The sequence below is a fragment of the Colletotrichum acutatum genome, assembly GCF_030867785.1.
Source record: "Colletotrichum acutatum strain CBS 112980 chromosome Unknown BDZ83scaffold_26, whole genome shotgun sequence".
NCBI lineage: Eukaryota > Fungi > Ascomycota > Sordariomycetes > Glomerellales > Glomerellaceae > Colletotrichum > Colletotrichum acutatum.
Genome location: NW_026849020.1, coordinates 314,007 through 338,793, shown reverse-complemented (window position 1 = coordinate 338,793; position 24,787 = coordinate 314,007). Strand labels below are relative to the sequence as shown.

At 53.2% G+C, this 24,787-nt stretch overlaps 7 protein-coding genes across 7 annotated transcripts; 4 read left to right on the top strand and 3 right to left on the bottom strand.

Moving 5' to 3' along the window:
- Positions 1-437: 437 nt before the first annotated feature.
- Positions 438-3,059, top strand: BDZ83DRAFT_572893 (WD domain-containing protein; the record flags this gene model as incomplete). The annotated part of the gene is made up of 2 exons (XM_060504564.1): positions 438-2,288; positions 2,373-3,059. The coding sequence occupies 2 exons, from the start codon at positions 438-440 to the stop codon at positions 3,057-3,059; spliced, it is 2,538 nt and encodes an 845-aa protein (XP_060367303.1).
- A 1,461-nt stretch (positions 3,060-4,520) lies between these two features.
- BDZ83DRAFT_649826 (uncharacterized protein) lies at positions 4,521-6,205 on the bottom strand (the record flags this gene model as incomplete). Its single annotated transcript, XM_060510318.1, has 3 exons — positions 4,521-4,614; positions 5,253-5,478; positions 5,974-6,205. The coding sequence occupies 3 exons, from the start codon at positions 6,203-6,205 to the stop codon at positions 4,521-4,523; spliced, it is 552 nt and encodes a 183-aa protein (XP_060367302.1).
- Positions 6,206-12,035: 5,830 nt separating this feature from the next.
- Positions 12,036-14,015, top strand: BDZ83DRAFT_572933 (HSF-type DNA-binding-domain-containing protein; the record flags this gene model as incomplete). Its single annotated transcript, XM_060504568.1, has 5 exons — positions 12,036-12,382; positions 12,436-12,534; positions 12,586-12,653; positions 12,708-13,127; positions 13,183-14,015. The coding sequence occupies 5 exons, from the start codon at positions 12,036-12,038 to the stop codon at positions 14,013-14,015; spliced, it is 1,767 nt and encodes a 588-aa protein (XP_060367301.1).
- Positions 14,016-14,993: 978 nt separating this feature from the next.
- BDZ83DRAFT_649823 (uncharacterized protein) lies at positions 14,994-15,911 on the bottom strand (the record flags this gene model as incomplete). Its single annotated transcript, XM_060510317.1, has 1 exon — positions 14,994-15,911. One exon carries the CDS (start codon positions 15,909-15,911, stop codon positions 14,994-14,996), a length of 918 nt encoding a protein of 305 aa, XP_060367300.1.
- An 868-nt stretch (positions 15,912-16,779) lies between these two features.
- On the bottom strand, positions 16,780-19,839 carry BDZ83DRAFT_750254 (heterokaryon incompatibility protein-domain-containing protein; the record flags this gene model as incomplete). The annotated part of the gene is made up of 2 exons (XM_060513897.1): positions 16,780-16,812; positions 17,947-19,839. The coding sequence occupies 2 exons, from the start codon at positions 19,837-19,839 to the stop codon at positions 16,780-16,782; spliced, it is 1,926 nt and encodes a 641-aa protein (XP_060367299.1).
- A 2,028-nt stretch (positions 19,840-21,867) lies between these two features.
- On the top strand, positions 21,868-22,501 carry BDZ83DRAFT_649821 (uncharacterized protein; the record flags this gene model as incomplete). Its single annotated transcript, XM_060510316.1, has 3 exons — positions 21,868-21,902; positions 21,962-22,220; positions 22,310-22,501. 3 exons carry the CDS (start codon positions 21,868-21,870, stop codon positions 22,499-22,501), a joined length of 486 nt encoding a protein of 161 aa, XP_060367298.1.
- A 262-nt stretch (positions 22,502-22,763) lies between these two features.
- Positions 22,764-24,748, top strand: BDZ83DRAFT_613825 (methyltransferase domain-containing protein). The gene is made up of 11 exons (XM_060507780.1): positions 22,764-23,100; positions 23,160-23,201; positions 23,254-23,344; positions 23,400-23,422; positions 23,471-23,489; positions 23,546-23,668; positions 23,734-23,756; positions 23,813-23,850; positions 23,908-24,045; positions 24,105-24,527; positions 24,589-24,748. The coding sequence occupies exons 1-11, from the start codon at positions 23,068-23,070 to the stop codon at positions 24,641-24,643; spliced, it is 1,008 nt and encodes a 335-aa protein (XP_060367297.1). The 5' UTR covers positions 22,764-23,067; the 3' UTR covers positions 24,644-24,748.
- The last annotated feature ends 39 nt before the right edge of the window (positions 24,749-24,787 follow it).

Genomic DNA, 24,787 nt, shown 5'->3' with positions numbered 1-24,787 from the left:
GGTAACTCTTCAGGTCGCCCACTTTCACTCACAAGCTGTATTTCTCATCAATTCTGATGCCTGCGATGCATTTCTGTGAAAGCATTGGCAGTCCCTCCACCTGTCACCAAGTGGCAGAGGGAGAGGATCCAACTGAAGCAGTACGTACCTGGCGGGGTTCTTTCAGCGACCCCAGTCCCGCGCCTGTCAAAAAGTTGCTTTAATTGAATTCGCGACGCGTCTAAACGCGTCCCTCTCAGAGTACCTGTGTCCCACCATCACCACATCCATTCTCTCCAATACCCATCTCCAACAACACGATCCCAATTGACGATATCACGACTTTTCGGGCGGTCAGCTGTATTGGTCACCCATAAACAACAATCTTTCCGAGCCACAAAGAGTTCCAAAATACCCATGAACAAGATCTAAACCACATCCCACACACCAACCCCGAAATGGCCTCCTCCCTCGCCCCGAAACCGCGGCCGAGGCCGGCGCACACAACGGGAACGACCCGTCTCGCCTACACTCCCTCAGGAGCCCGCCTCGTCACCGTCGGCTCTAACAACACGATCCGCCTCTACCGCACCCACCACGATGGCGAGCCCTTCAACATCGACGACTGCCCTGAGCAGAATTGCGCCGTGGCCGCATCTGACGCTTTCTTCGTGGTCGGCTCAGAGGACGGCACCGTCAGCGTCTACTCGGTCGAGGACACCACGTTCGAGCGCTTTCTCACACGTACCTCCCTACCAGTTCGAGACGTCGCTCTCTCCCCCGACGCAAAGTGGTGTGCCGTCGCGAGCGACGAGCTCACGGTCAAGGTCGTCGATACCCAGGACAACTCTCGCATCCGCGTTCTGAAGGACCACGGGCGCCCGACGAAGCACCTAGCCTTTGACCCCAAAGGCGGGCTCTTGGCCCTGGCGTGTACAGATGGAGTCATCTACGTCTACTCCATGACGGCAGAGACGCCGGAGCTGATCCGCAAGGTGGACGGCATCATTGGACCTCTCGACCCCGAATCCGAAAACTCGGCCAAGATCGTGTGGCATCCAGACGGACGGGCATTTGCTGTGCCTACACCCATGCACGATGTCCAGGTCGTATCCAAGAACGATTGGGAGAAGCAGCGGACGTTTGCCAATGGGCATTTGGGTGATGTCACGGCGGTGGCGTGGTCGCCCAACGGCGCGATGCTGGCGACGGCAGGCAAGGACGGGAAGCTCTTGATCTGGGAGACAAAGACACAGAGCGTGATTCAAAAGTTTGACTACAGCAACGTCATTGACATCACATGGCATCCCAAGGACAATCTACTATCGTTCACGACATCTGACGGCGAAGTCTACATCTACCCCAACCTCATCACGGAGCAATTCTCTAGCTTCCTGCAGCTGCCTCGCCAGCCCGCACCGTTCATCCACGATCCCCTCTTCGAGATCTCCAACAACGCCAGGAGACCAGATGCCAACGGCAAGGCTGCGATCCCGAGCCGGCCTCGCCGTGATTCCCTGGGCAGTCTTGACTCCTTCCTCAACGGCGAGGACGGCTACGATGATGGAGACGGCTTCGTTGTTGACGATGACGGCGCTGGCTACTCAACTGGACAAAAGAGGCCTCTTGATGGCGGCGGTGACGACGGCGACCGCGCGAGCAAGCGCCGCCAGCTCGCGCTCAACTTCCACGAGGCTTTCCAGCCAGGTTCGACCCCCTGGCGCGGAAACCGCAAGTACCTGTGTCTGAACATGATTGGCGTCATCTGGACGGTTGACCAAGACGGCCACAACACCGTGACGGTTGAGTTCTACGATCACGAGTTCCACCGCGATTTCCACTTCACAGACACATTCCTCTACGATAAGGCCTGCTTGACGGAGCACGGCGCCCTGTTCTCGTGTCCACCGCAAGATAACACGCCCGCCACCATCTTCTATCGCCCACACGAGACGTGGACGCAGCGGACAGACTGGCGGACAGAGCTGCCCAAGGGCGAGGCCGTAGTTGCCATGTCGTTGAGCGAGTCCTTCATCACAGTTACCACAACCGCCAACTACGTGCGCATCTTCACACTCTTTGGAGTGCCGTACCGGGTCTACCGGCCCAAGAGCACACCCATGGTCACTTGCGCCAGCTGGCGTGACTATGTCATCACGATGGGCAACGGCCCTGTCGGCGCAGACGGCAACGCCCGCCTCCTGTACACGATCGAGAACATCAAGCGGGACGAGATCTGTCAAAACGAAGACACCGTCGCACTACCCGATGGCGCGACGTTGCAGAGCGTCTTCTTCTCAGATGTCGGCGTAAGTTTACACACCCCTCCTCCCCTTCTTTCCTTTCGGACATAAGGATGCAGTTTCGCTGACAGGCAGGGTACACCGACTCAGGATCCTTGCATTTATGACTCGACAGGCACTCTGCTCACCCTGCTTCACTGGCGGAAGCCATCGCGCGCCTGCTGGGTGCCCCTCCTTGACACAAAGCTTCTCCCGCGTCTAGCGTCGGGAAGGAAGACGGAAACCTACTGGCCCATTGCGGTAGCCGACAAGAAGTTTCACTGCATCATCCTCAAGGGCGGGGACCAGTACCCCTACTTCCCGCGACCGCTGCTGTCCGAGTTTGACTTCTCCGTGCCACTCACCTCCGCTCCGGCCCCGGCTCCGGACACGGAGGGTGCGGAGGGCGACAACGGAGACGATGAGGAGGACGAAGGCCGTCGCGAATCGCGCAAGCTGGAGCAGAAGCTGCTGATTTCCGGCATCCACTCGGCCCAGCTGCGCGACCTCATTGACCACACCGACGCCACGCACTCTCAGAAGACGGGTCTGGCGCGGCTGGAGCTCGAGCTCGACAAGACGCTGCTGCAGATGCTGGCCATTGAGTGTCGCGAGGGCGAGGAGCGCGGCATGCGGGCGCTGGAACTGGTGGGTCTGATGCGCGATCGGACGGGCCGTATGGTTGAGGCGGCGGGTAAGGTTGCGGAGCGGTACGGACGGTCGATCCTGGGTGACAAGATCCGCGAGATCGGAGAGCGGAGAGTCAGCGGTATGGATGTTGATGATGGCGACTTTTAGACTTTTTTTCGTTTTTTGGGTCGTCCATGGCTTGGATGGTCGCTCGGGAAGGGCACATACTCGGGAAGGGGGCTACCCCCGTCACTCCCCATGTCGGGAATTGGGTTTCATGGTTGTTTGGATGGGTCCTTCCCGTCAGTATAGGGAAAGGCGTTTGGATGATGATACGATAGTGACTACTTGATGGTCTGCGTTTGTCTTTTTTCCAACTGCGCAGACGTGAAATGAATGACTAGCTAATACAAAGGCGATATCCGGACGGATCATGTTGTTCCTTGTAAAATGTTTAAAATACGGAGTCGGGACCGATGAGTATGAATAATACGAGGAATAAGCACGTCGTGTTCTCCGCAAGGGAAGTAAGATATCACAGGGAAAAGGCGGAGATCTGTCCGTGTCGTTGTGTTTGTGTGTGTGGTTTTGATGAGGATGTGTCGCGGTTCATCTCCCATACGTGGAACTCTCTGGAGCACAGGCGCGAAGGCGGCACCCATGGCACTGGTCCTCGCGGACTTTCCGAGCTGATGTTTTTCTACTGTGTAGGGTTAGAACGTAGTGTCGATATTTGACTTTGGGTCGAATTGTTCGCACTCCCTTCCTTGGACGTTAGGTTCTTCCAGAGAGTGCCCATCTAGAACTTAGATGGAGCCCCTGGATCCCCGGCCTCGAACGGCATAATGTCGGACGTGATGGGTGCATAAGCCCAAACACTCAACCCCCCGGATCCGAGACTCCTCCGTGGAAAGTAAAGTAGCAAATCCGAGGACGAAATGGACCAAAGCGAAGACTTGATCACAACGCGTACCGACTGGAGCAAACAAGAAGAAGATGTCCACGTGTCTCCTGGTTGGCTTTGGGTTTCCATCTTCGTGCTGTTAGCAAGGGTTTCTTGCGGGACCCTGGCCGAGGTATTTGCACCACCACAACCTCAACTTCTTCCCGATTAAGTTCAAGATTGAAAGACGTGTTGTCCCAAGCCATGCCGCCTTCGCGTCATGTTTCTCTCTCTCGCGGCAGTCCAACCGAGACGCCATGGTCGTTCTCGGAATACTTATGCCGGTTTCCCAGTAACATTTTTCGTTTCCGTGTGCGCGGGGACTGTGGAGGAGGAAAAGCGGAATGGGCGGCAAGGTGCGGCCCGGATCTGGTAGACGGTGACCAGAGTTTGGAGGTCGACGGTGTATCCGTCCCATTGCCTGTTGTTTTTGTGAGGCCTAGGTGTCATGTTTGGCCACGAAAACGAAGAACAAACCAAGCTACGCACCCATTGATGCGTTGTGGGACGTCGGTGTTTGCTTGCATGCATGTTGTCGTGATTGCGACATGTTACCCTGTCCTATTTGCAGAACGGCCATGCCGTAGCAGGACGTAGGCTACCCGCGGGATCTGTCCGGTGCAAACTAGGCAAGGGGGCGGAAGGATGAACAACCATACCCGGAATACGACAGGGGAATGCAAAAATTAGAGTTCGAGTCGAACGGGGTAGATCTCGGTCGTGGGGTTCTTCTTTGGCTTCGGATGTGTCGTTCCACGGAACCAGTCACCATGCTGTGTACTGCGGTAGAGCAGGCTCTTGGAACTAGTCCGCTCTGGGCCTCAATGCGATACCCAAAGGTGCACAGCGATTTGCTTCTTAAAGAAGAATCTCAGTAACTTGAGGATGAGACGAAAGGCATACCAGGAGCTCTGGGTTGAGCAATTCTCAAGGGGCTCCCGCAAGCCAATTGTATGAGTCGAACTTCTAGAAGCTTGGCGATTCGCCGTGAGACGAGTGTCGACGTTACATCTTCAACGTTCTTCAGACAGAAAGAACGCTTACTGCAGAGAGAGTTCGCCGGACCCGGGTCGCGTTACATCAAGAGCGGACCAGGGAGATGGCCGGGGCCCTAGGCCACAGGTGGTGGTGTACGGAGTAGGAGAGCCAGTGCTGGTCGAGAACACTGTCGGATCGACATCGTTGAGGTGCTCGATCTAACAGTTGCATGCAGCAGCTTCCATTCTGATATGATGAGTGCGTGGTCCAGCAAAGTCTCCGATAATCACACAAGGCTGGACGGATAGCGGTTCCGCTGAAACGTTGGGACTGCAGTTCGTTCGCTCAGGCCGCCATCCACAAACTCCTTCGTTTGGAAAGAAGTCAAAAAGCTGGTTCAGGTGGATGCAAAGAGCTCTCAGGAAGGATTAGAGACTTACTGGTTGTGTGGCAGTAGCAGTCCGTCGTCGGAATGACCTGAATTTGACGCTCGCTGGAGGGCACCATCCACAGGCGCATTTGTGATTAGGAAGAATTTGCAGATGCGGGTGTCGACTTGTAACGAGGTCAACGTTTCTGCGCTGAAGTCACCCCCTAAACCTTGTTCAGCAAAGAGCACCCGAGGCTCAAAGGATGCGCCAAGACAGAGCTGAATGGCCGTGACATCTTGTTTTCAAAACGGAAGAGTATAGCAAGCTTTGAGGCGAGAGCCGGAGGAAATAGTCCCAGGCACGGTTGAAGACGGTTTTCGGCATGTGACGGTAACTGTGTCTGGTTTCGCTGAAAAAGGCGACCCAATTGTATCCAGAGATCGAAATGCGTGCCATGAGGAAGCTGCTTCCAGTGCTCAATGCTGACTGAGCGACTGGGGGAGGGGGTTATTGCATCACATTTCTCTTCAACGTTCGGAAGCACCCTAGGCTTGGCCCATTGAAATGCAGCAACTAGATGATAGCTTCGCATCTTTTGCAGGAGCTTCTTAGACGAGTCCTGTCCGTGGTACTAGATGCGACGAGCACACGTCGTCGTCTCGATTTGAACCAGGGCAGGGGGTGGAGGGGAAATTCAGGGCTTTTGCTCGACGCTTTGTCCTTCGGTCGAGTATGGCTGGCTGGCTGGCCCCTTGTCGGCCCGGTCCATGGTCTTCAGATCCCCTTTCACCTGTCGAGAAAACGTTTACTGAAATGATCCAGAGGGGAGGGAAGGCGCGAACAGTGAGGAATAAGCCGGACAGTCTGCGGAGAATTTGGCGTAAAGACGCCGATGTAATCGGGCTTCCACTGGCCAGCTCGACATTGAAATTGAGGCGTCGACGAACGATGGGCCATTTGATGTTGAGTAGTTGCAGATCTTCGTCGTCGCAAATTTCCTTAGCCTCCCCTAGACACAACATTTGGTGGACAAGAAACTCTCTGGCTGCTTGTTAGTGACTTCCTCGCTTCTGATGTCAGCTCTCAAGCAGGGTGCAGTAAGGATACGGTTTTCATGATTGTCAAGTCCCTTGTTGGGTACGACACAGGGGTCGGCACATGCTTGCTGAATCTTGATTATCCAATCTTGAATTGCGCTTCCAATTGCCTCCTCCGAATCACCATGGACAGCATGGATCCAACCTCTTGAGTCCTTTGGTGGTGATGAAGGCTGTTGCGGCAGGTAATCGGCATCTCAAGAGCCTCCGGCCAAGAGCAATGCGATGCTTGTTCAGATCGTATTCTGACCTATGGGTCTCTGTGCGTTCCTCCTTGACACGGAGTGACCACTGCGTGTGTGCTGCATCAACGGGCCCGATTGTCAACTAGGCACCGAGCCCACGGCCATTCTGCTAGGGTGGTCGGTTAGAGGAGACTGGCTTGATCGTGTCTGCCCTAGCCGTCTCGCGCGGATTGTGGATATTATCGCGAAGAAGCGAAGCCGTTGAAACAGAAGTGCACCGTCTGGCCGGTTCGAGTCTTCCGCAATTCCTGGACTGGCTGTGGTCCTGCGTTAGCTGCCACAAGCACCGCACCACCGCTAGCTCGAACCTTTGGTTAAGATGACGGCCTGCTTTGAGCGGCGGGATAGCAAGCTTCATTGGGTGAGTGGCAGAGGCCATCATCACGCCACGGTAAGACACAGGAAGCAAAAGGGCTTGCGCAAAAGCCGCTCTGAAGCACTTGCGTGCTCAATTTGATGAGGACAAGCTCTCCACATGCCACATACTGGACCGTTCGCAGTACCACAGAGCACAGGCCCGAAGCGAAGACAGCCAGGCACAGTCTCTTGGCCAGTCGGCTTCCAGGATAGTCGACAAAGTCCACGGTTGATCGAGATTCGACACTACTCTTGGGAAAGCAATGCAGCTCCCGACTGGCTTGTCAGTTGTAGAAGCATCTGCTCGTGCCCGGAGGGACTAGGCCCTGGGACGGGGAGCTTGGGGACCTTTGGCTCGGTAAGAGTCCCGCCAGTTTCGCTTGTCGTCTCCCTACCGCCGAACGGACACAGACGTGACATGTAGTCAACGAACCGGATTCTTTGGTTGGGCAACGGATAGGCTAGGCTGGTGCAGTTGAAGCAGAAAGAAAGCACAGAGCATCTCGGTAGCAGCATGATCCAGCTCGCGCGGCTTGTAGGGTCCTGGCGTGCCCTAGTGATTGCTTCTGCGTAGTGGTGGTGGTGACGGTTAAAGGGTGGTGGTTGTGGTGAGGACTGGGAAGGAATTGATGCCTCTCGTTTGGATCTGATACTGACTGACCCTCCAGATGCAGGCGGCCAGAAGCTATCGAAGGGGGTCTGGCTCGCAGGTTTTGGCATCGCATCTCATTCTCAGCAGAAGATGGGTTTGGTTTGCTGGGATAGTGTCTTCCCCACCCACACCCCCTCCTGGTCGCGGCCGCATCTAGGCATCTAGGAGACGGGGTTGGCTGGAAGACTATGATTGTCGCAGATGGCAATCTTGTAGCTTCCTGGGCCGGGCGATTGGAGAAGAGATCTTGAGCTGCATGACTGAGACAGCGTGTCAGAGAAACGAGGAGTTGGGGATTGAATGACGGGAAAAGAAAGCAAAAACGGATTTTAGGGTGGAGAGGACAGTCTAAGGGGGCACGGGAAAAGGTGAACGGATACATGATGTGCATATCATGGCGTATCCGACGGCGACATGCTAGGAAATTGACAGAAACGTTGAATTGGCTGTGCCTACGACGCTACGTCCGGGCTGATGCTGGAGGAGTCGGTTGAGATTACAAGAGCTCGGTCCAGAGAACGACTAGGTAGAGGGAGGGTGGTGGGTGAAATTGAGATGCTGCATTTATTCAATATGTGTAGGAGTGACAGGGTCGCTCAAGCTTCAGCCCCAGGCCCTGGAAATGGCATGGAATCGAATTAGAAAGAACGGCGAAGAAACGAAGCTGAAAAGAAAGAGGGCCCGAAATGGGTTGTGCAGATTGGAATCGAGTCCACATGCAACGAAGAGTCGAGCCCCCGTGGTGTTTAATTGTTTGTTTAACGGAGGTAAAAGGACACGAGGCAAGGAAAAGCAAGGCAAGCGAGAAGGTGTCTCGTGCTGACCCTTCCCAATATCATCTTACCCTAAGGTGTCAAGTTGGCGGGTACGCATCTCCGTCTGCCCTACCTCACCTTCTTCTGCTTGCTACCTTGGGCACTTGACTGAGGTATCCAAGGCACTAAGGTACCTACATGCCTTGACTCTGCCTTGACTGGTACGGGACATGCAAATACTTTTCCCTTCCTTACATCCAATGCCAGCTGCCGAAAGGTACGATACTACTTACTTGTTAGGCAAAATATTCAAGACTCACAAATCAGAGAGAACCAGTATAACGGAATACATTGCTAGGTGAGCGCTTCTTGGTGTACTGTTTCCGACGCGGGCGGGTGTCTTGGCAACCGTAAGTCGAGAGTTGAGTCTCAGAGCTTCAAAGCTTTGGAGAAGCAGACGTGCAGCTAGGTAGGCAAGTAGGTACGCCGGGACCATCCACTTGATGCCATGACGCCGGCTTCGACCAGCGGCGGGGTGGAAGATGTGTTACTAAAACACAGTCGAGTCGACGGTCCAACATCCGGCGGTCTTAGGGTTCCTTACGGGCGGGCGCTCCAGAGACAGGGCCGTGTCTTTTGTACGCCCAAGGTAGTGTACCTTTAGCTCGCTCATCATGGCTCAAACCGTCAATCGAACTTCTTGTCCAAAGCAACTGCAACCTCATGTAGTGGTTGACCTGCAGTCAGGCGGCTGTCAATGCAGAGAGTGCTGCCCAGACCCCGGAGATATGGAGTTGAGTATGAGAAGCCGTGTGGTGCTCTCTATTTGTATGCATACAAGTAGGTACTCGATGGGACACCTAGCAGGGCAGGAAACGGCAGCCAAGGACAGATAGGCGCGGACTAGACTGGACGCAGGGTACCTGATCCGACGTCGCTCGTTGCCCTATCTCTCTACCATGTCTCCGACTGGCGTCGAAGTTTGTACGACACTGTTGCGGACCCTCATTCTCATCAGTGGTAAGAGACATTGCCTACCTGGCGTCATGTACCTCTTTGATGCTCAGGTTATCGTGCGGCTGAAGCTCTTTGTGCTCCTCTAGACTTGTGGACGTGAGTAAGTGACTGTGACCAAGAACATCAAAAGCTTCGCCAATCGAACGTCTGGATTATTGTTTGGAGGACGGGAAAATGGCGATTCTCTCCCTGCCTACCAGTGTACTTCATCATAATGTTTGACGTTTCGTGAATTTGAATTGCATGATAGCAAAGACCTGGCAAAGAAGAAGCAAACTTGGCCGATTTTGGAAAGAGTCTCGCCAGGAGTTCAGACATCAGGACTTGCATTTCATCTCATCTTGATGGGGCTTCAACGCCTCTTCGATTCAGATTCATGGCGTAGATACGTACTGTAGCTACATGGGCACCTACCTACCTTACTGCGTACATAGACAGACGAGCCAAAATCTGACCCTGAGCGGTACGGGATCCCGGCGGGCGCTATCCATCTCGACGTGCGTTGACTGCCCAGAGCAAGAATACAATAAAGGTGTATTCGTCCATACTGAGAGGTACGGGGTGATACATGCAGGAGAAGAAGCCTTTGAGACTTTGAGTAACTGGCTGGCAGCTCATCTATCGGCCTTAACCTTGTTCCTTTGACCCTGTTCCGGAGAATGCCACTAGGGACCCCAGCATCTACACCCACATCCAATTCCCTATGGGAGGGGGTGCGCCTTGAGATCCCAGCGAGGACAAGACGACCGTCAAACACCCCTCCCCCCCTCCAGCCATATCCACCCACCCATTGGCTTGAATGTGACCTTTTCCTCCTTTCCCACCTGTCCATTCCCATTTTCAGCTGGCGAGGACCGGACCCCCCCCCCTTCCCCCTTCTCTCCTGAGCTTCCACGGTATCTTCCATTCCACATCTTCTGTCGTGCCGTGCCACCTGCCCTGTTGTGTGCAGCAGCGTGTGTATGCATGTGTGAGTGAGATGAGAGAAAGATAGGCAAAGATAGCGCATGTGTATACCTGTGTACGAATATGTCCCGTGTGTTTGTATGTGAGTGAGGGACCTGAAGTGAGATATCTCATGTCTGAGAAGAGGTACCTATGTAAGGTAGGTACTGAACTGTACGTACCTGAAAGTGTGATTGCCCGAGGTGAAGGTGGGAAAGAAGAACTCAGTGACCGAGCAGGAGCTCTCCCGTGCTCTCCTTGGTACTCCGTACTTTGTACCCCTAAAATTCGCTGCTGCTACTGCTGCTACTACCTACTGCTGCTGCTGCTGATGCAAGGTAAAGCGACCTGGGCCCGCCCCCTGCAAGGCCGTCCATCTCACACGCCCGCGGATGCCCTCCCACCCCCTCCTTCAGCCCAATCAGCAAGCTTCCATCAATAACGACACTTTCCCCGACCTGAACATTTTGAACATCCTCACTTGGTGCTGCTGGTGGGACGGGCGCCACACCTCCCTCTTTCTCTCTCCCACTTTTGGCCATTTGACATTGGATACCTAAGATCCCTTTTTTTGATTTCTATTACTTTTGCCTTCTCCTTTTTCTTTCCCTCTCTCTCATTACGGATACTGCTACTGTGCTTGGGCTCAGCAATCGAGACTTGACGCTCTCACGCCTCCTTCTTCCACACATGCTTCTTCGGCTATCTACCGTCCTTGCTCCCTCTCTTGCTCCTTCAACCTTGACCCAACTACGACCAAAGGTACCTCAAAGCATTGGGTTTACCAACTGACTGACACATCGACGCCGCAATTGGACCGGGGCCACTCAGAAGCTGACTGCTGGATCACAGTCTAGAGTACACGCTACCTTACACCATCCCGCAATTCTTGTGGTACTTGCTCTCCTTAATCAGGCCTTCTTTCTTCCTGTGTTCTCGCAGATCCAACCGACTATCGATCTAGTCGAGCCACTTTAAACCTTCGTCAGCAGCAGCACAAGCACCACCATCAGCACCACCACCCACCCCCAGTCCACCGTCCTTGTCCCTCATTCGTCGTCATATTTCCGGCGGCCCTGGCCTTCGGCAACTCTTCTCCTTCTCTTCGAACTCTAGAACTTCGACACTTCCACGTCCATTCTCTTGCATCCCGCATCCTTATTTCGCTGAGCCTACCGCCACGCATCGGGACGAGGAGAATACCCCAAGCTTTTCCCTCCAACTTTGCCAATCTGGACGCATTCCAGCAGACCCATCCGTCTACCTAACAGTCCCCCGACGTTGGAAGCCTGTCGGCAGCTGGAACAGAGACCTGCTGCTGTTGACCTTTGCCTCGCAGATCCGAACCACGGCTGGCCACTTCAATCCCCAAACCGCTCACCCACTCACGCTCGCCTGCTTCAACCAACGTTGCTGTCGTTTCCCGCCAATCCTAGTCAAAGGAAGTCTTCTCGCGAAGCTATTAACGGGCTCAAAGGCACCACTCGACACCAGAATCGATCCTAAATAGCCACCCCGACCCCATACCTCCCGCGGTAGACCTATCCTGTTGTCTTTCTCTGCGCGCATCGCTGCAGAACCCGCCCGCATCGCCTATACCGTTCTGCGAAGCCATGAGGTGAGACAAGCCCCTCAACCATCTCCTCAAACCCACCGCGGCCGCCCTCGATATCGCTCCAACTCCTTCTCCTGTCTTCCCTGCCATTCCCAAAAACCGCGTTTCTTCGCAATTCATCGCGCCCTTGTCTCTAGTGCTAACCGGATCCTTACGTCTTACAGAGGGGATGGCCACAGTGACTGAGAGTCCGCAGAGAGCTCCTCTGCCTGCTAACGGTCATGCCGATCTGATTCCGAATCGCATTGTACCTATCCCAACCCCGACCCCGACCATCCAAATGTCTGCTCCATCTCCCGGTGAGCCTATGGAGATCACCTCCTCCAACAACGCCAGCTCTACCTCTCCTTCGAGCAAGCACAACGACACGGATGCCAACGGCGCATCCAAGCACACGTCGCCTACAGACCAATCCGCGAATAACTCGATCGCCATGCCCGCCGCGCCCGCAGCTGCGGCCGCGGCTGTGCACCAGCCAAAGATTGTGCAGACAGCTTTCATACACAAGTTGTACAGGTGAGCAGGAACCCAGAACGTTGTTCAGTAGAAATGTAGCTAACACCGTTCAGCATGCTGGAGGACCCAAGTATACAGCATCTGATATCATGGTCAGCGAGTGCCGAAAGCTTCGTTATGTCACCGTCCGCGGACTTTTCCAAGGTTCTAGCGTAGGTTGATACGCTTTCGAATATATCCTTCACCTACTCACTATCGACTAGACAATATTTCAAACACACCAACATATCCTCATTTGTCAGACAATTGAACATGTATGGGTTTCATAAAGGTTCGATAGCATCTCCCCTGACCACAAAATGTCAAATGCTGATTGAGGCAACAGTAAGCGACGTTTTTCACACGACAAATCCCGAGACCGCTTTGTGGGAATTCAAACATGGAAACGGCAACTTCAAGCGAGGCGACCTGGTTGGACTACGTGAGATCAAACGACGAGCTTCACGTCATGCTCTTGTTCACCGGGAGTATCCCAACTCAAAGCCCAGCCCTTCGCAGCCCGGAACACCTGCGGAACCGATGCCTCCCCCGAGCGACGGCTCCGAAATGCGTATGCCTGGGCTCGAGCATACGCTGTACGACCTCAGCATGCGACTACAGAGAAGTGAAGAGAATGCCCACTACATGCATATCAAGCAGCAAGCGGTGATGGAGACAATGTCACGACTGCTCCAGTTCAACCAAGAGTTGTCGAGGACGGTGCTCAGTCTCGTCCCTAGTCCCGACAACCCAGTGCACCGGGATGGTGAGTTGCACCTCTTGCGGTCCACGTAGCTGGTAACTAACACTACACGAACCAGTTCTCAATTTGCAATCGGAAATGGCAAGACAGGCCGACATGCTCCGAACTATTGATGATCCTCAGGAATCGCCATTCTCAAGCAGCCGAGCATACTTCACCAACGTGGAGAATGCACCGGTTTCGCCGCGGCAGTTACCCCAAGATGACCCGAGACGAAACGCGAATCTTGCTGTTCCCCAGCCCAGAGGGCAGAATTTCTACCGACCTCCGGTTCCTTCGAATCTTTCGATCAGCACGCGAAGGCCGTATGGCTCGATTGGTGGTGGATCGGTTGGTGGTGGTTCAGTGCCACAGGCCTCATCTCCCTTGCGGGGGGCGCCGCCTCCGCCTCCTCCGGGGCCGCATCCCTTGGCCCAGGTTGAGCCGCCTCCTGGAAGTTTAGCAAGACGTCACACATCGGCTGATATACGGGCACACGGGTGGCAGCCCAGTGCTCCGCCGCCGTTTGCCTCAGGGCCTCCATCAGGACCGCCTTCTGGACCTTGGCCATCTTCGCCCAGTCGACTGGCGCCGGAGGACCAGCGCCTGAGGGAGTCGTTGTCCACCTACTCGCTGCAAAACGCGACCCAAGTACGGCCTCTATCGCGACCGGCCACACCTCCTGGCGCGCCTTTCTCGAATGGTGGTGGTGGTGGTGATACCTTTGGCAACTGGTCGTGGAACTCGGCCAACCGGGACAACAAGAATCTGGCTATCAGGGATCACTCAGGACCACCCACGCGTCGCGGAAGTATGGCGCATATTCTCAACCCGACTGATACGGCTGAACGAGACGACGAGGACGAGGATCCCCGAGGTGACGATGATCGGAAGCGCAAGCGTATGCAGTAAGCAAAGCTGTTGCCTCCTTCGGTGTCGTCCGTTGGATCTTCATGCATGGCACACTCCTCGGATGCGTGCCCGTACATTTCTATTTCAGATAGACACATCTATCGGATGATTTCCTGGAAATATTCCTTTCATTGTATAGAAGGAAGGGGGACCATACTCGGATCAGTACACGATTTGCACAGATGCATATCTACAACCAAAAGTATCAGGATCGAGACCCGAAACACACACGAAGCCAACGGCCACTACATAAGACGATTCACCGACGGCCAATCTCGACTTCCAACCGGATTCCTCAATCGTCAGAAAGTTGAACATTGATATCAACCATGTGTTATTTACTGCATCACGGCCGACCTGCGTGAAGCAACAACATACTATAAACCAGCAACTCTAGTAATTCAGCGTCACAATGACGTCTCATCAAACAGAAAAAGTGCGGATCCCACATCTCATTTCACATTATTCACTCTGGGATGGAGGCTGTGTGTTTGCGGTCGGAGCTCAGGAGACGGGATACCCAAGGGACGTCAGGCGGCAAGGTTTGTTAAGATTTGTCCAAAACTGTCCATATTGGGGTGTAATTGGCGACAGCTGCATTTGGGATGCGAGAGGAATGAAAACTTATTCAAAAAAAAAACATGTTCACATCTGAATATTGAGGTATTTGGTCAAGAATAGCAGCTATGTGTGGCTTGTAAATGGCCTGATGGCACATGCTCAACGAGCCTTGGCTAGATCTAATACGAAGATGCAATAACCAATATTGTGACAACGAGCCAATCCGCGGCAGTTGTGTGATTCGACAGTTTCCGAGACTTGTCGCTGATGCCTACCGCAGATGCAGTTCCCAGAGGGTCTCAAGGGGTGAGGGCGGCGTTCTTGGCGAGATGATGTCCCGGCATCTCGGGCCAAGGGAGTCGCAATGTGTCGCTGATCCGCAGTCTGCCCTCGTCATGTGCGGAATTATGAATTCTCTTATACCACTGATATCTTTTGAGCGGCTCCAACGCTACCTTCTCCTCCCGCGGCGGCAGCCGCGGCCATCTTGTTCTTCTTGTTCTCCTTATTCCGCTTCTTCTTGTTCCTTTTCCGTTCCTTGGTGGCTTCGTCTGTCTCGGGTCGCTTATCGGCCTCCTCCCCTTCGGCGGGGTCCATCGCCGCTATCTCCGGCTGGATCGGACTAGGGATCGGGGCATCCTCCTTGCTGTCTTGGTAGTCTTGTATTTGATCTTCCGTGTCATCCAATCCGCCCTCGCGCATCTCGACATCGCCCCGTGCCCGTGCCACTGGGTGTACGAGCGCCTCGGGTTCGGCAGACTCCTCCCCCTCCTCCTGACGGACTTTGGTCTTCTTCTTTTTGCTCTTGCCCCAGCTACCTCTCCCTTCCTCCTCGTCGCTCTCGTCCTCTTGAAGTCTGCGCTTCTTGAGCGCCGCGGCGGCGAGGGCTTTCGGATCGTCTGCGGCGCGGCCTCCCCGTTTGTTGCCGAGGAGGCGGCGGCTTAGGTCCCGCGTTGCGGCGGAGGTGGTCTGGTCCGCTTTGGAAGTCGTGAAGCCGAGGCCCGTGTTTGGGTTTTCGAAGCGGATGTCTGTGTCGTCGGCGGGAGCTCGGGGGCGGCTTGTTGTCGACTGCGATGTTGATGAGGCGGTTGCGGTTGCGGATGTGGGTTTCGCCATGGATGAAAAGCTGCCTGGCGCAGCGGGGTTGCTGGAGATGATTTCTGATGTGGGTTTCGAGGAGGATCGTGCTAGAGAGGGGTACTTTGCGCGCATTGAGGTGATGAAGGTTGCTTGTTTTGTGGAGGCGAGGGAAATGCGGTTGTAGAGGGCGTTGAAGTCCGCCGAGGCGGGGAGTTTGGGCGCTGCCGTGGAGGCGGACGGAGAGGTTGGCGCCATTGTGTGTATGATGTATGCGTACAGGTGGTATAGAATTCTCGAGAGTGTGGTGACTGTACTTCTTTGAGTGTCACGGTGCCTCAAAGACTCGAGGTACTGGTCACACGAGTGCGTTGGCGATCTCGGAGTTGCGACAGGTTGAGGCTGTCAACGATCGGCGTCTAGAAGATGCGCAGAAGCGACGGGAAGGACGACTAAAAAATTTGGGGACTGGGGGAGTTCGTTGGCTCGTGCTCAACGTCTTATCGTCGTTTATCTTAGCGTGGATTTTCGGGTGCGCGGGCCTGGAAATCGAACGAACAGGGGGAGGAGGTGTTCTTTGCTGCGGGCAGCGGTGGGTGCAACCTTCTCCACAAATCGAACGTTGAAGGATCTTTTGCAGCGTGACGGGCAGGAGCGGGCAATTTTTTTGATGTCGGCCCCGCTCCGGGTCCGGGCCGAGAACGGGTACGGTCCGGGACGGAGGATGTGAGTGCATTTGATGCAGGTCCTCATCCACTCCATTGACAGCGGCCATCTTCTTCTTTCAGCATCATGTTGAATTCCTGAGTATTGTTCAATTGGTGAAGAGGATTTAAGGATCTAGGGATAATGTGCATTATGGTGGCGCGTTAGAACTAAGTACGGATAGTTATAGTCAGGGCGCTGGAGCAGCCTCAGGATACGGACGGCCTGCATAGAACCAAGGAGGAATGATCTGAAGACAGAAGGATGGTTTGGCTCTCATCCTGGACCATGGTGAGGATCTTCTCGAAGAAGGGTGATTCTCAGGGCCGTAATCGCACGCCCTTTCAAACTGTCGCGAGGGACTCTGGGATATCATGAGGCATCGCTTTCGATAAAAAGGTCTCTCGAATAATCCCCTTTTTCACTCAAGAACAGCCCTGAGCCAACCCAGAATCTGTGGAGGTTAGAGGGTACTTGGTTCTTTCCTCCTTCACTCCTGTCACTTAAGTAATTCGGGTGAAATGGTCGAGGGGTTCATGGGGGAAGACCCGAGTGTGGATCTCAGCCCCCTCGACCACTGACCTGACACTTAAGTTTTTGGCTCGGTTCCTTATCGGTGAATTACTTTTTCTAATTTATGTTTCGTCTCCTTTGATTTACGGCCTTTCTGGCCATTTATTCAGATAGGGTCGGTCTGTACCGTGAATCCCAGGTACATTTCTACCCACGACGGGAATTGAACCGCTAAGAAACCTCAATATCCAGATACTCGAGATGCGAAGGCTCATGCAAAGAATATGATAACACTTAGGTAAAAAGGCAAAATAAATTGCATGCAAATGACAAAATGGCAAGATATGTTGCTGAAGTGCGACGCCCCGGGCGAACAACAGACTTTAAATGGCAAGGTCGTATGCGTCAGTATGAGAACACACTCAAACCTTTCGGCCAAGTGCACCCTCTCATCACCCCGACAGACGCTCTAACTTGAATGGCTGTGAAGGGTGCGGGCTATGGGTTGAGCCACAATGGTGACGGCCTTGGGATGAATGGCCAGGGGCGGACGGAATACTCAGGCACCAACGGCACAGAGTACCATCCAGCCGCCTTCGTGGAAGTGAGATTCACCTATGAGGCACTACCGCAGCTACTAATGTTAATTATCTCTAATTTGAATAAAATTTCGTGAGCTGAATTATCCCAATAATGTAACTTTTAGTTAGTGATGATGAAATTGAAGCTTTACATGAGATGAGGAAAGTAGGTATCACCAATATGATGACATGAGAGATGGATCAGGGGCAAATCTTCGCGCAAACTATTCCGCAAAGTGTCTTAAGCGTATTTCAAGAGAACGGAGCGATTACATGATGATCGTGGCCTCTCATGTCTGGCGTCTTGATGTTGCTGAGATCCCCGACTAATGTAGTTCAAATCTCTCCACACTCACGGAAGCGTCATCGAGCTTAGTCTTCACCTCACCATACATCATCCCGGCTACCCAACACGTACCAACCAAGCTCCAAGTCGCTTCACCTTTAGTCTTCCTCAAGACAACAGGCACCGAAGACCCTTTTAGTACACATACGACATCCCCAGCTTCAGCCATGTTTTGCCGAGACACGCCAATGTAGTTGTCCCCGCCTCCTCCTATCTGCAACATCCTGCGGTCACGCCAGTCCCAGGCGGTCACACCCGACTTCACCTGGTCGTGAACCTCAGGTGAAAGGTCATCCTCTGGATCCCATTCTACGAGTCTTTCCAGCCATGGACCGTCGATGCCATGGCTAGAAATGAATGCTTTCGAGATGCTGTTATTGAACGCCTCGCTGTTGCTGTCGTCTAGGCCGAGTAGCTCGAACAGGCCCTGTCCTAAAGGCTCACCTGCGAATTCTCGATCGATGTACATCAAGTGAAATAAGAAGCCGAGAGCCATCTCAGCTCGGGCTTCAGGGTACCGGAAGAGGACAGCTTCACCACGACCGCCTGATTCAAACACCGCGCGAAATACGGCTTCCTGCGCAGTCATCCCATTTGGGAACTGAGTATTGCTGGTTATCAGCTGTTCGATGAGTTTGACAAGCTTATGCTCAGTATCGAATAATGTTGGCGTCGGCAGGTTGCGAAGTACCTCGCCGATACGAATGCCGGACACCAGTAAGTGCCTGTTGCCCGAGATGTTCGCATCTGGGACATCTGACCCGAATACCCCATTATCAGCATCGCCTGTGATCGGTTCGAACGACCTATTGGGTTCTCTCCATGCGTATGGGTAGTTTGGAACCCACGTCGGGAGGCCTGCCTTGACTAGTGGTGGAGTCGCGCCCGTAGTCATGTGTAGGCCAGCCATTGGGAGAAGTTCAAGTTCTTTGCCTTGTCCTGTTCGTTTCCAGAATGCAAGGTATTGAGCAAAGTACTCGATATATACCGAAGCGACCGAGACGTCCGGACTGTAGTCGGGAATCAGGGGCAACTTGGTGAGACCGAGCAAGCCGTAAATGCTATCCTTGGGGTCGGTGGCGGCGAGGGTGTGGTTCCAGCTCATCAATTGCCAGCCCCAGCTCTCCCAATCGTCTGCACTCAGCGTTTCTGGTCTTTTGTGCAGGTGCTTCGCCTTCATGAGCCGCATGGGATTGTGCCATGGCACCCTATCGGACGACGTGATGCTTAGCCAGGCAGACTCTACCATCCATAGCGGCTTCTGCAAGTAGGTTCGGACCTCTTTCAACCTCTCAATCCAACTGCATGTGAGGAAAAGCGCTATCCAGTCAATAGAAGACTTCCCAGACAATAGAACCAGGTTCTCTGCGAGGACAATCTCTTGAACGACCCATACGCGAAACCAGTACGGTAGGTTGAAAAGAGACCGCATGCTCTTCCACGACTGATTGGAATGCCAGTCGTTTTCAGGTTCTATGTCAGCCAAGATGAGCTGTGGCCAATCTTGCATCCAGCTGATCAGTTCGTGCGGTTCGACTGATCCAATGTGGCGTTGTCCTACGACTTTGCCCATTTCATGAGCCACCAGGTTGATTGTTTCAAATGCTGCGCCAATCTCCTTGGTCTCCGTTCCGAGCCACGAGAACACGAGCTCGGCACGCGCGTAGATTCGGCGCATCAGTTGCACTTGCTGATTTCGTTCTGCGACATCTTTTTGGTTGATGCAAAGGGCATCCACCCAGACTCTGAAGCCTTGCGGATGTCGGCCAGGAAATGTGTCTATCCAATGATCTTGGAGATACTGAAGAGCGTGAAAGAGGTTTTTGGTTGCTTGAAACTCCTGGCCGTTCAAAAAGATTGGCTCAGTGATGGAAGCATCTCCCCAGACGTATGATAGGGCTGTGTATACAGGCTTGACGTCGAGAGATACAGATCTGAGTCTCAGAGACGGCTGACCAGAGAAGCTGACATATTCGAGAAGCCTGATTTCCGACTTGCCAGCATCGAGGGGTTCATACAGCGGCAGTGCTTCCTCGAGCATCTTGCTAGCTTGTTAGGCCCCTTCCAAAAAGCACACGGTAGTCACCTAGTCGAGATTTTGACTGACATATCCCATCATGGTGTGCCTGATGAGGCCATTCGTGAATAGATGCCTGCTGTCAGATACATCTCGCGGGGATTCGTCCTATTCTGGTAAGGTGGTCAACGTGAGGCAGGGGAGTTGTGCAGGCGAAGATGGCGTTGGGACTTGCGTGGAACAGGGGAGCTCAATTGGCTGCACGAGCCATTTGATGCACCTGCAACACCTGCCACAAGGCGGCATCGCCCGAGACCTCCCCGCGGACCATGATTGGGGTCTCCTAAGACACCTGGAACTCAATTGTGGGCGATTCTTCCAACTTCATATCACATCACGGAGACCACCTCGTTTCCCACACCAGCGCCCATCATGCCGCGTAGCCGTGAGAGGTACGGCAAATCTTCAAGCTCTACAGGTATCATCCGCATTGAATAGCTTGGAGTCAAACTGTCCCATAAAGTCTGCCTCGGTGGCTAGAGCCTAAGCGTATCTTCAATTGGCGGGAGTTGGATGTGGCTGAGAAGTTCTTCGTTCGCTGCCGGCGGCCGCCGCCATCCAACCGTCTATCAGCCACCCTTTCGATTTCGAAACAGGCCAGGGGATGGCTTCGAGGCTCGTGATAAGAGTTGGGAATGAATTGAGGATCGAATAGCTGCTTACCACCGAGGCGTGGCAGCTGGATCCTCGAGGCCTCGGCCTCGGCCTGAAATTGAATACTACAACTTGATCTGCCATTCCTTCAATTTTCAAACAAGCTGCTAAGTAACTGGTCAGAATCCTCGTGTAACATTAGCCAATGTAGCACCGAGAAAAGAGCGACAAACCAGGGTGGTGGCAGGAATGTCCCTCATAACGCGATGTACCCCTCCCTCTCCAGGGCCGAATCAATCGAGCATAGTGAGCGGCTCAGCAACCATCACTTCATTGCTCGGATTCCCGCAAATCAGATTACAGAGACACCACATGGCCAAACTGTGGCTGGTTGCCTGTCGTTTCTGCCTTCGAGCACCATGTCGGCCAACCAGCCAGAAGCACTAGCCACATCATGCACGGTGAAGCTTCCATTGAAGCCCTTGGATTTGTTAGCTGCAGACCACCAGCCACAATCACTCCGGAGACAGTAACGGACTTTCCGTAGTGGCTCCGACCTCAACCGCCGGCAGGGACCTCATTTCCCCGACAAGAGACCTGTGCAACGTCTCATTGAATGCCGGTGCCGTGTTATTAGCGCCTTGGAGACCTCCGAGAACCATGTGGTGGAGCCCACGAGATTATCCCTCAAGATCGCCGTGGCTTATACCATGCATGTTGGGCAATATGTGACCAGTATTGTTCCCGGTTCCAAGAATATTCTTCTATAGTCGACACACGAGCTTCTCCTAAAGGAAGGTGTCGAGTGTTCTTGCATGTTCTCGAAGGACGAAAGAAGACTGCCTGAGGGGTTCTCGAACGGGGACGATACCATGAAGGGCTTAGACAGCCTCCCGACTTGCCACGCACCGGGTTTCTGGGACGCTGGAAGTGGGTGTAACGGCCCGCAGCCTTAGGAGGAGCAAGCCAAGTTGGATCCGGTACGACAAGGGGGTGTGAAGCAGTATGCGAAGCTGGTCATCTCCAGTCTGGGGCAAATCACCGGTGACGGTGAGATGGCGGTTAAGTCGAGCCCATGTGCGAACGGCCGCGGGTCGCCGGCGGACCATTGTGTTATTCTTCCAATGTAGAACTCAACGGCTCTTGCTCAAGTTAATTTGGCTTCGAGAAAAGCATTGGCAGTCCGCCAGTAGCTCATGTCCGTCCCAAACTTGTTGACCTTGATATGACTGCCGTTGTATGCAGCCTTTCCAGCCGCACTTGGCCAAGGTTTTGATCTTGTATAAGACCCTCCCCTCACCAGTATTGTAGACGACATTGACCCAGAAAGTTGAGATCACCAAGATTCAATGTAATAACTTCATTGAGGTATCTCATTCGTTGCTCTGAATCGCGACCATGTCTTCTCCTGGTTCTAGTCCTGATCATGGGATGTAAGTTGAAGCTCTTTCTCCTCCACTGAAAAGACTGTGTTGACATATCTCTAACCCAGTGGTGACGCTCATCTTCGGATCAACCCTCTTGATAATCATATACCTCGACAATCTCAGCTAGCTCGTTTCCAGCAGGAACACCTCCAAGACGGCAACACTCTCGTGCCTCTCTCCCACAATCCTCGGGACTTGAAGTCTGCCATCGATCACCACAAAAGCCGAGCAACTAGAGCCATCAAAACCTTCCAGCAGAGCTTTGCAAAGCACAAGCCAGACGATGCAACGGAATCATCAACCGACAAGCCCAGCTCCACTGAGGTAAACTACGGGAGTGGCTGAAGTCGGGCTACCATACGAGTGCTGGAGCGAGAAGCTTTGGGTCATTCCATACAGAATATTTCACCTAGATCGTTGCTCACGCATTTGACGTCGAAGAAGCACGGAACAGCTTTCGCAAGAGTCAGGAGGGACGCGAACTGCAGGTGTATTCCGCACCGCGACATCAGTGTCAAGATCTATATAGCCATGAAGACACGAGGGAAGGTCTCACCCGAGAAGAGTTGAGGCTTTGGGCTGTTCTAGTCTCCAATCGATCCTAATTTCAACTCCCCTTCTTTACCATATGATCATGACATCTCCTAGTCTAAGCATAGACATACATTCTTCCGTGATGATTGCAGTGGGAAACGGACACAAGGCTGCATCTCTAAGGACAGAGGCGCTTTGGTGCGTATGCGCGCTCTTGATGGGTTCAATTACTCTTCGAGTGGGGCGCTTAGCATGGACCTTGAACACATCCATATCACTTTGTTTGTTGCCAACTATGTTTCCCTAAAGACCCCCTGCATTTCCGCCGTTCCGGCCAGATCAGGCTCAAAGACCGACCAACCAAGCTGGTGCATACACAAATGGGTTGACCAACGAGATTCAGTCCAATCATTCGATCAGAACGAAATCCAAGAAACCAACAAAGTGGAGTTGCTGGCGCTTGCGCCGTAATGATACCTTGTGGGTACACAACGGGGGTCACCTCGCTGCCAACAGCTTCGACCAGGAAGCAGCATTTAACCCGGTCTTTCCCCTCAAACTTGATCCAGTGTGTCCTCTTGAAGCCGTTCTCTTCTTCGGACCGACATATGCAAGCTGCGCAATCTTTAAGCATACTATGGCCGAAACTAACGACAGTGTTCCGAAATATGTACGATTGCTACTGTGACAGAAGTTCGAATACATGATCTGGGCTAATATGGTAGACAGAATTCTCGAGACAACGACGGCGCCTCAATTACAAGTGGCAATGTTAGTATCTCATGCAAAGATAGCCGACTTCCGCGATGTTGATAATAACCAGTCTATCCATGATTCCCTGTTTTCTTTGCGGTCGAGTATCCTTGACTATCGGAAGGAAAATGGACGCACGTATCATAGGGTCAGTGATGGGAGTAAGTCCGTCGCGATCGTTAGCTCTAATGAGTTCTTGCTGAGACCATCGAACAGAGTACTACCTTCCAAACGATGAGGTGAGATATCTTTCGTATCTCGAGGAGTTGCCCCGACTTATTCAGTAGGCGGAACAAGATCGTCTAGGTGCGTGCCAGTCTGCTTCCTAGATTTTGGACGAGCAATCCAACAACCCGTTATAGATTTCGCCAACCATTTGTGGATAATTACATGGGACGGCAAGTTGTGTAATTGCCCTAAACTCGAGGGCGCCAGACGAGTCTTGGATGTTGGAACTGGGACGGGCATCTGGGCCCTTGATTACGGTAGGTGGAATGGCTTGAGAATACCTTAACACGGGTCTCAAATCTAGTTACTAACGATGTAACAGCGGAAGCTCACCCCGAAGCAAGAGTATGTCAAAAATGTCTTTTTCCGATGTGTGGAATTCCATTGACGAGGCAAGCCAGGTTATTGGTGTTGATCTTAGCCCCATCCAACCCGTCTAGTGAGTAGTTCGTCGTTGGCAGCATGAGAAGGGCCATATTTTGACCGTTCTCCAAAGCGTTCCAGCCAATTGCCGCTTTGAAATTGATGATCTTGAGGAAGAATGGACTTGGACAGAGCTCTTCGACTTCATAATGATCAGATCAATGGTTGGAAGTTTCAAAAGCTGGTCCGACACCATCAAGCAAGCCTACGAGTAAGTGCTCCTCCCTAGGGCATGGACGAGATTCTACTTTAGCTCACCGTAGTTCTAAGCAACTTGGAACCGGGGGGGTATCTTGAGATCCAAGACAACGAGTTCCCTATCTTCTGTGATGACGGTTCCATGACCGCAGACTCTCAAGTCCTGAAGTGGACTCAGCTCGTTATCGAAGCTACGAACATTGCGGGGAAGTCAATGACTATTGCGCCTACCTTCAAGCAATTGCTCGAGGATGCCGGCTTTGAAGATGTCCAGGTACGCCATGAGAAATGGCCCATTAGCCCATGGCAGCAAAAGGATCCAAAGCAGAGGGAGCTAGGAATCTGCTGTAGAGAGGGTACCATGGAAGGTCTTGAGCCGATTTGCATGGCCCTATTCACGCGGATCCTTGGCTGGAGTCGAGTGCAGGTTTTGGTGTTCTGCGCAGGGGTCAGAGAGGAATTGATACAGCAAAGGGTTCACGGCTACTTCAATGCGTAAGTAGTCTCCGACTGACAATGGCCCGTAAAATTCGGGTTAGCTAACCGCTCTAATTAGGTACGCTGCCTGGGGTCGGAAGCCTGAGAAGAAAGCAAGGCCAGAGACTACCTAATTAGACATGACACAGCATAGTGCTTCTTACTTCATAATACTATCTAGACCTCGTTCAAAAGCAAAGCAGTCTCCAATCTGAATCGCTGCGGATTGTAGGTAGACGACTGCCGAAGTACAAAATTGAGAAATTTCAACCATTGAA

What these genes read in the sequence shown, in the direction of transcription:
- BDZ83DRAFT_613825 (XM_060507780.1), top strand. Translation starts at nt 23,068, where the DNA reads ATGGCCGAAACTAACGACAGTGTTCCGAAATAT. An exon ending in ACGACAGTGTTCCGAAATAT is followed by an intron (nt 23,101 to 23,159) that starts GTACGATTGCTA and finishes TATGGTAGACAG; the next exon opens with AATTCTCGAGACAACGACGG. An exon ending in CCTCAATTACAAGTGGCAAT is followed by an intron (nt 23,202 to 23,253) that starts GTTAGTATCTCA and finishes GATAATAACCAG; the next exon opens with TCTATCCATGATTCCCTGTT.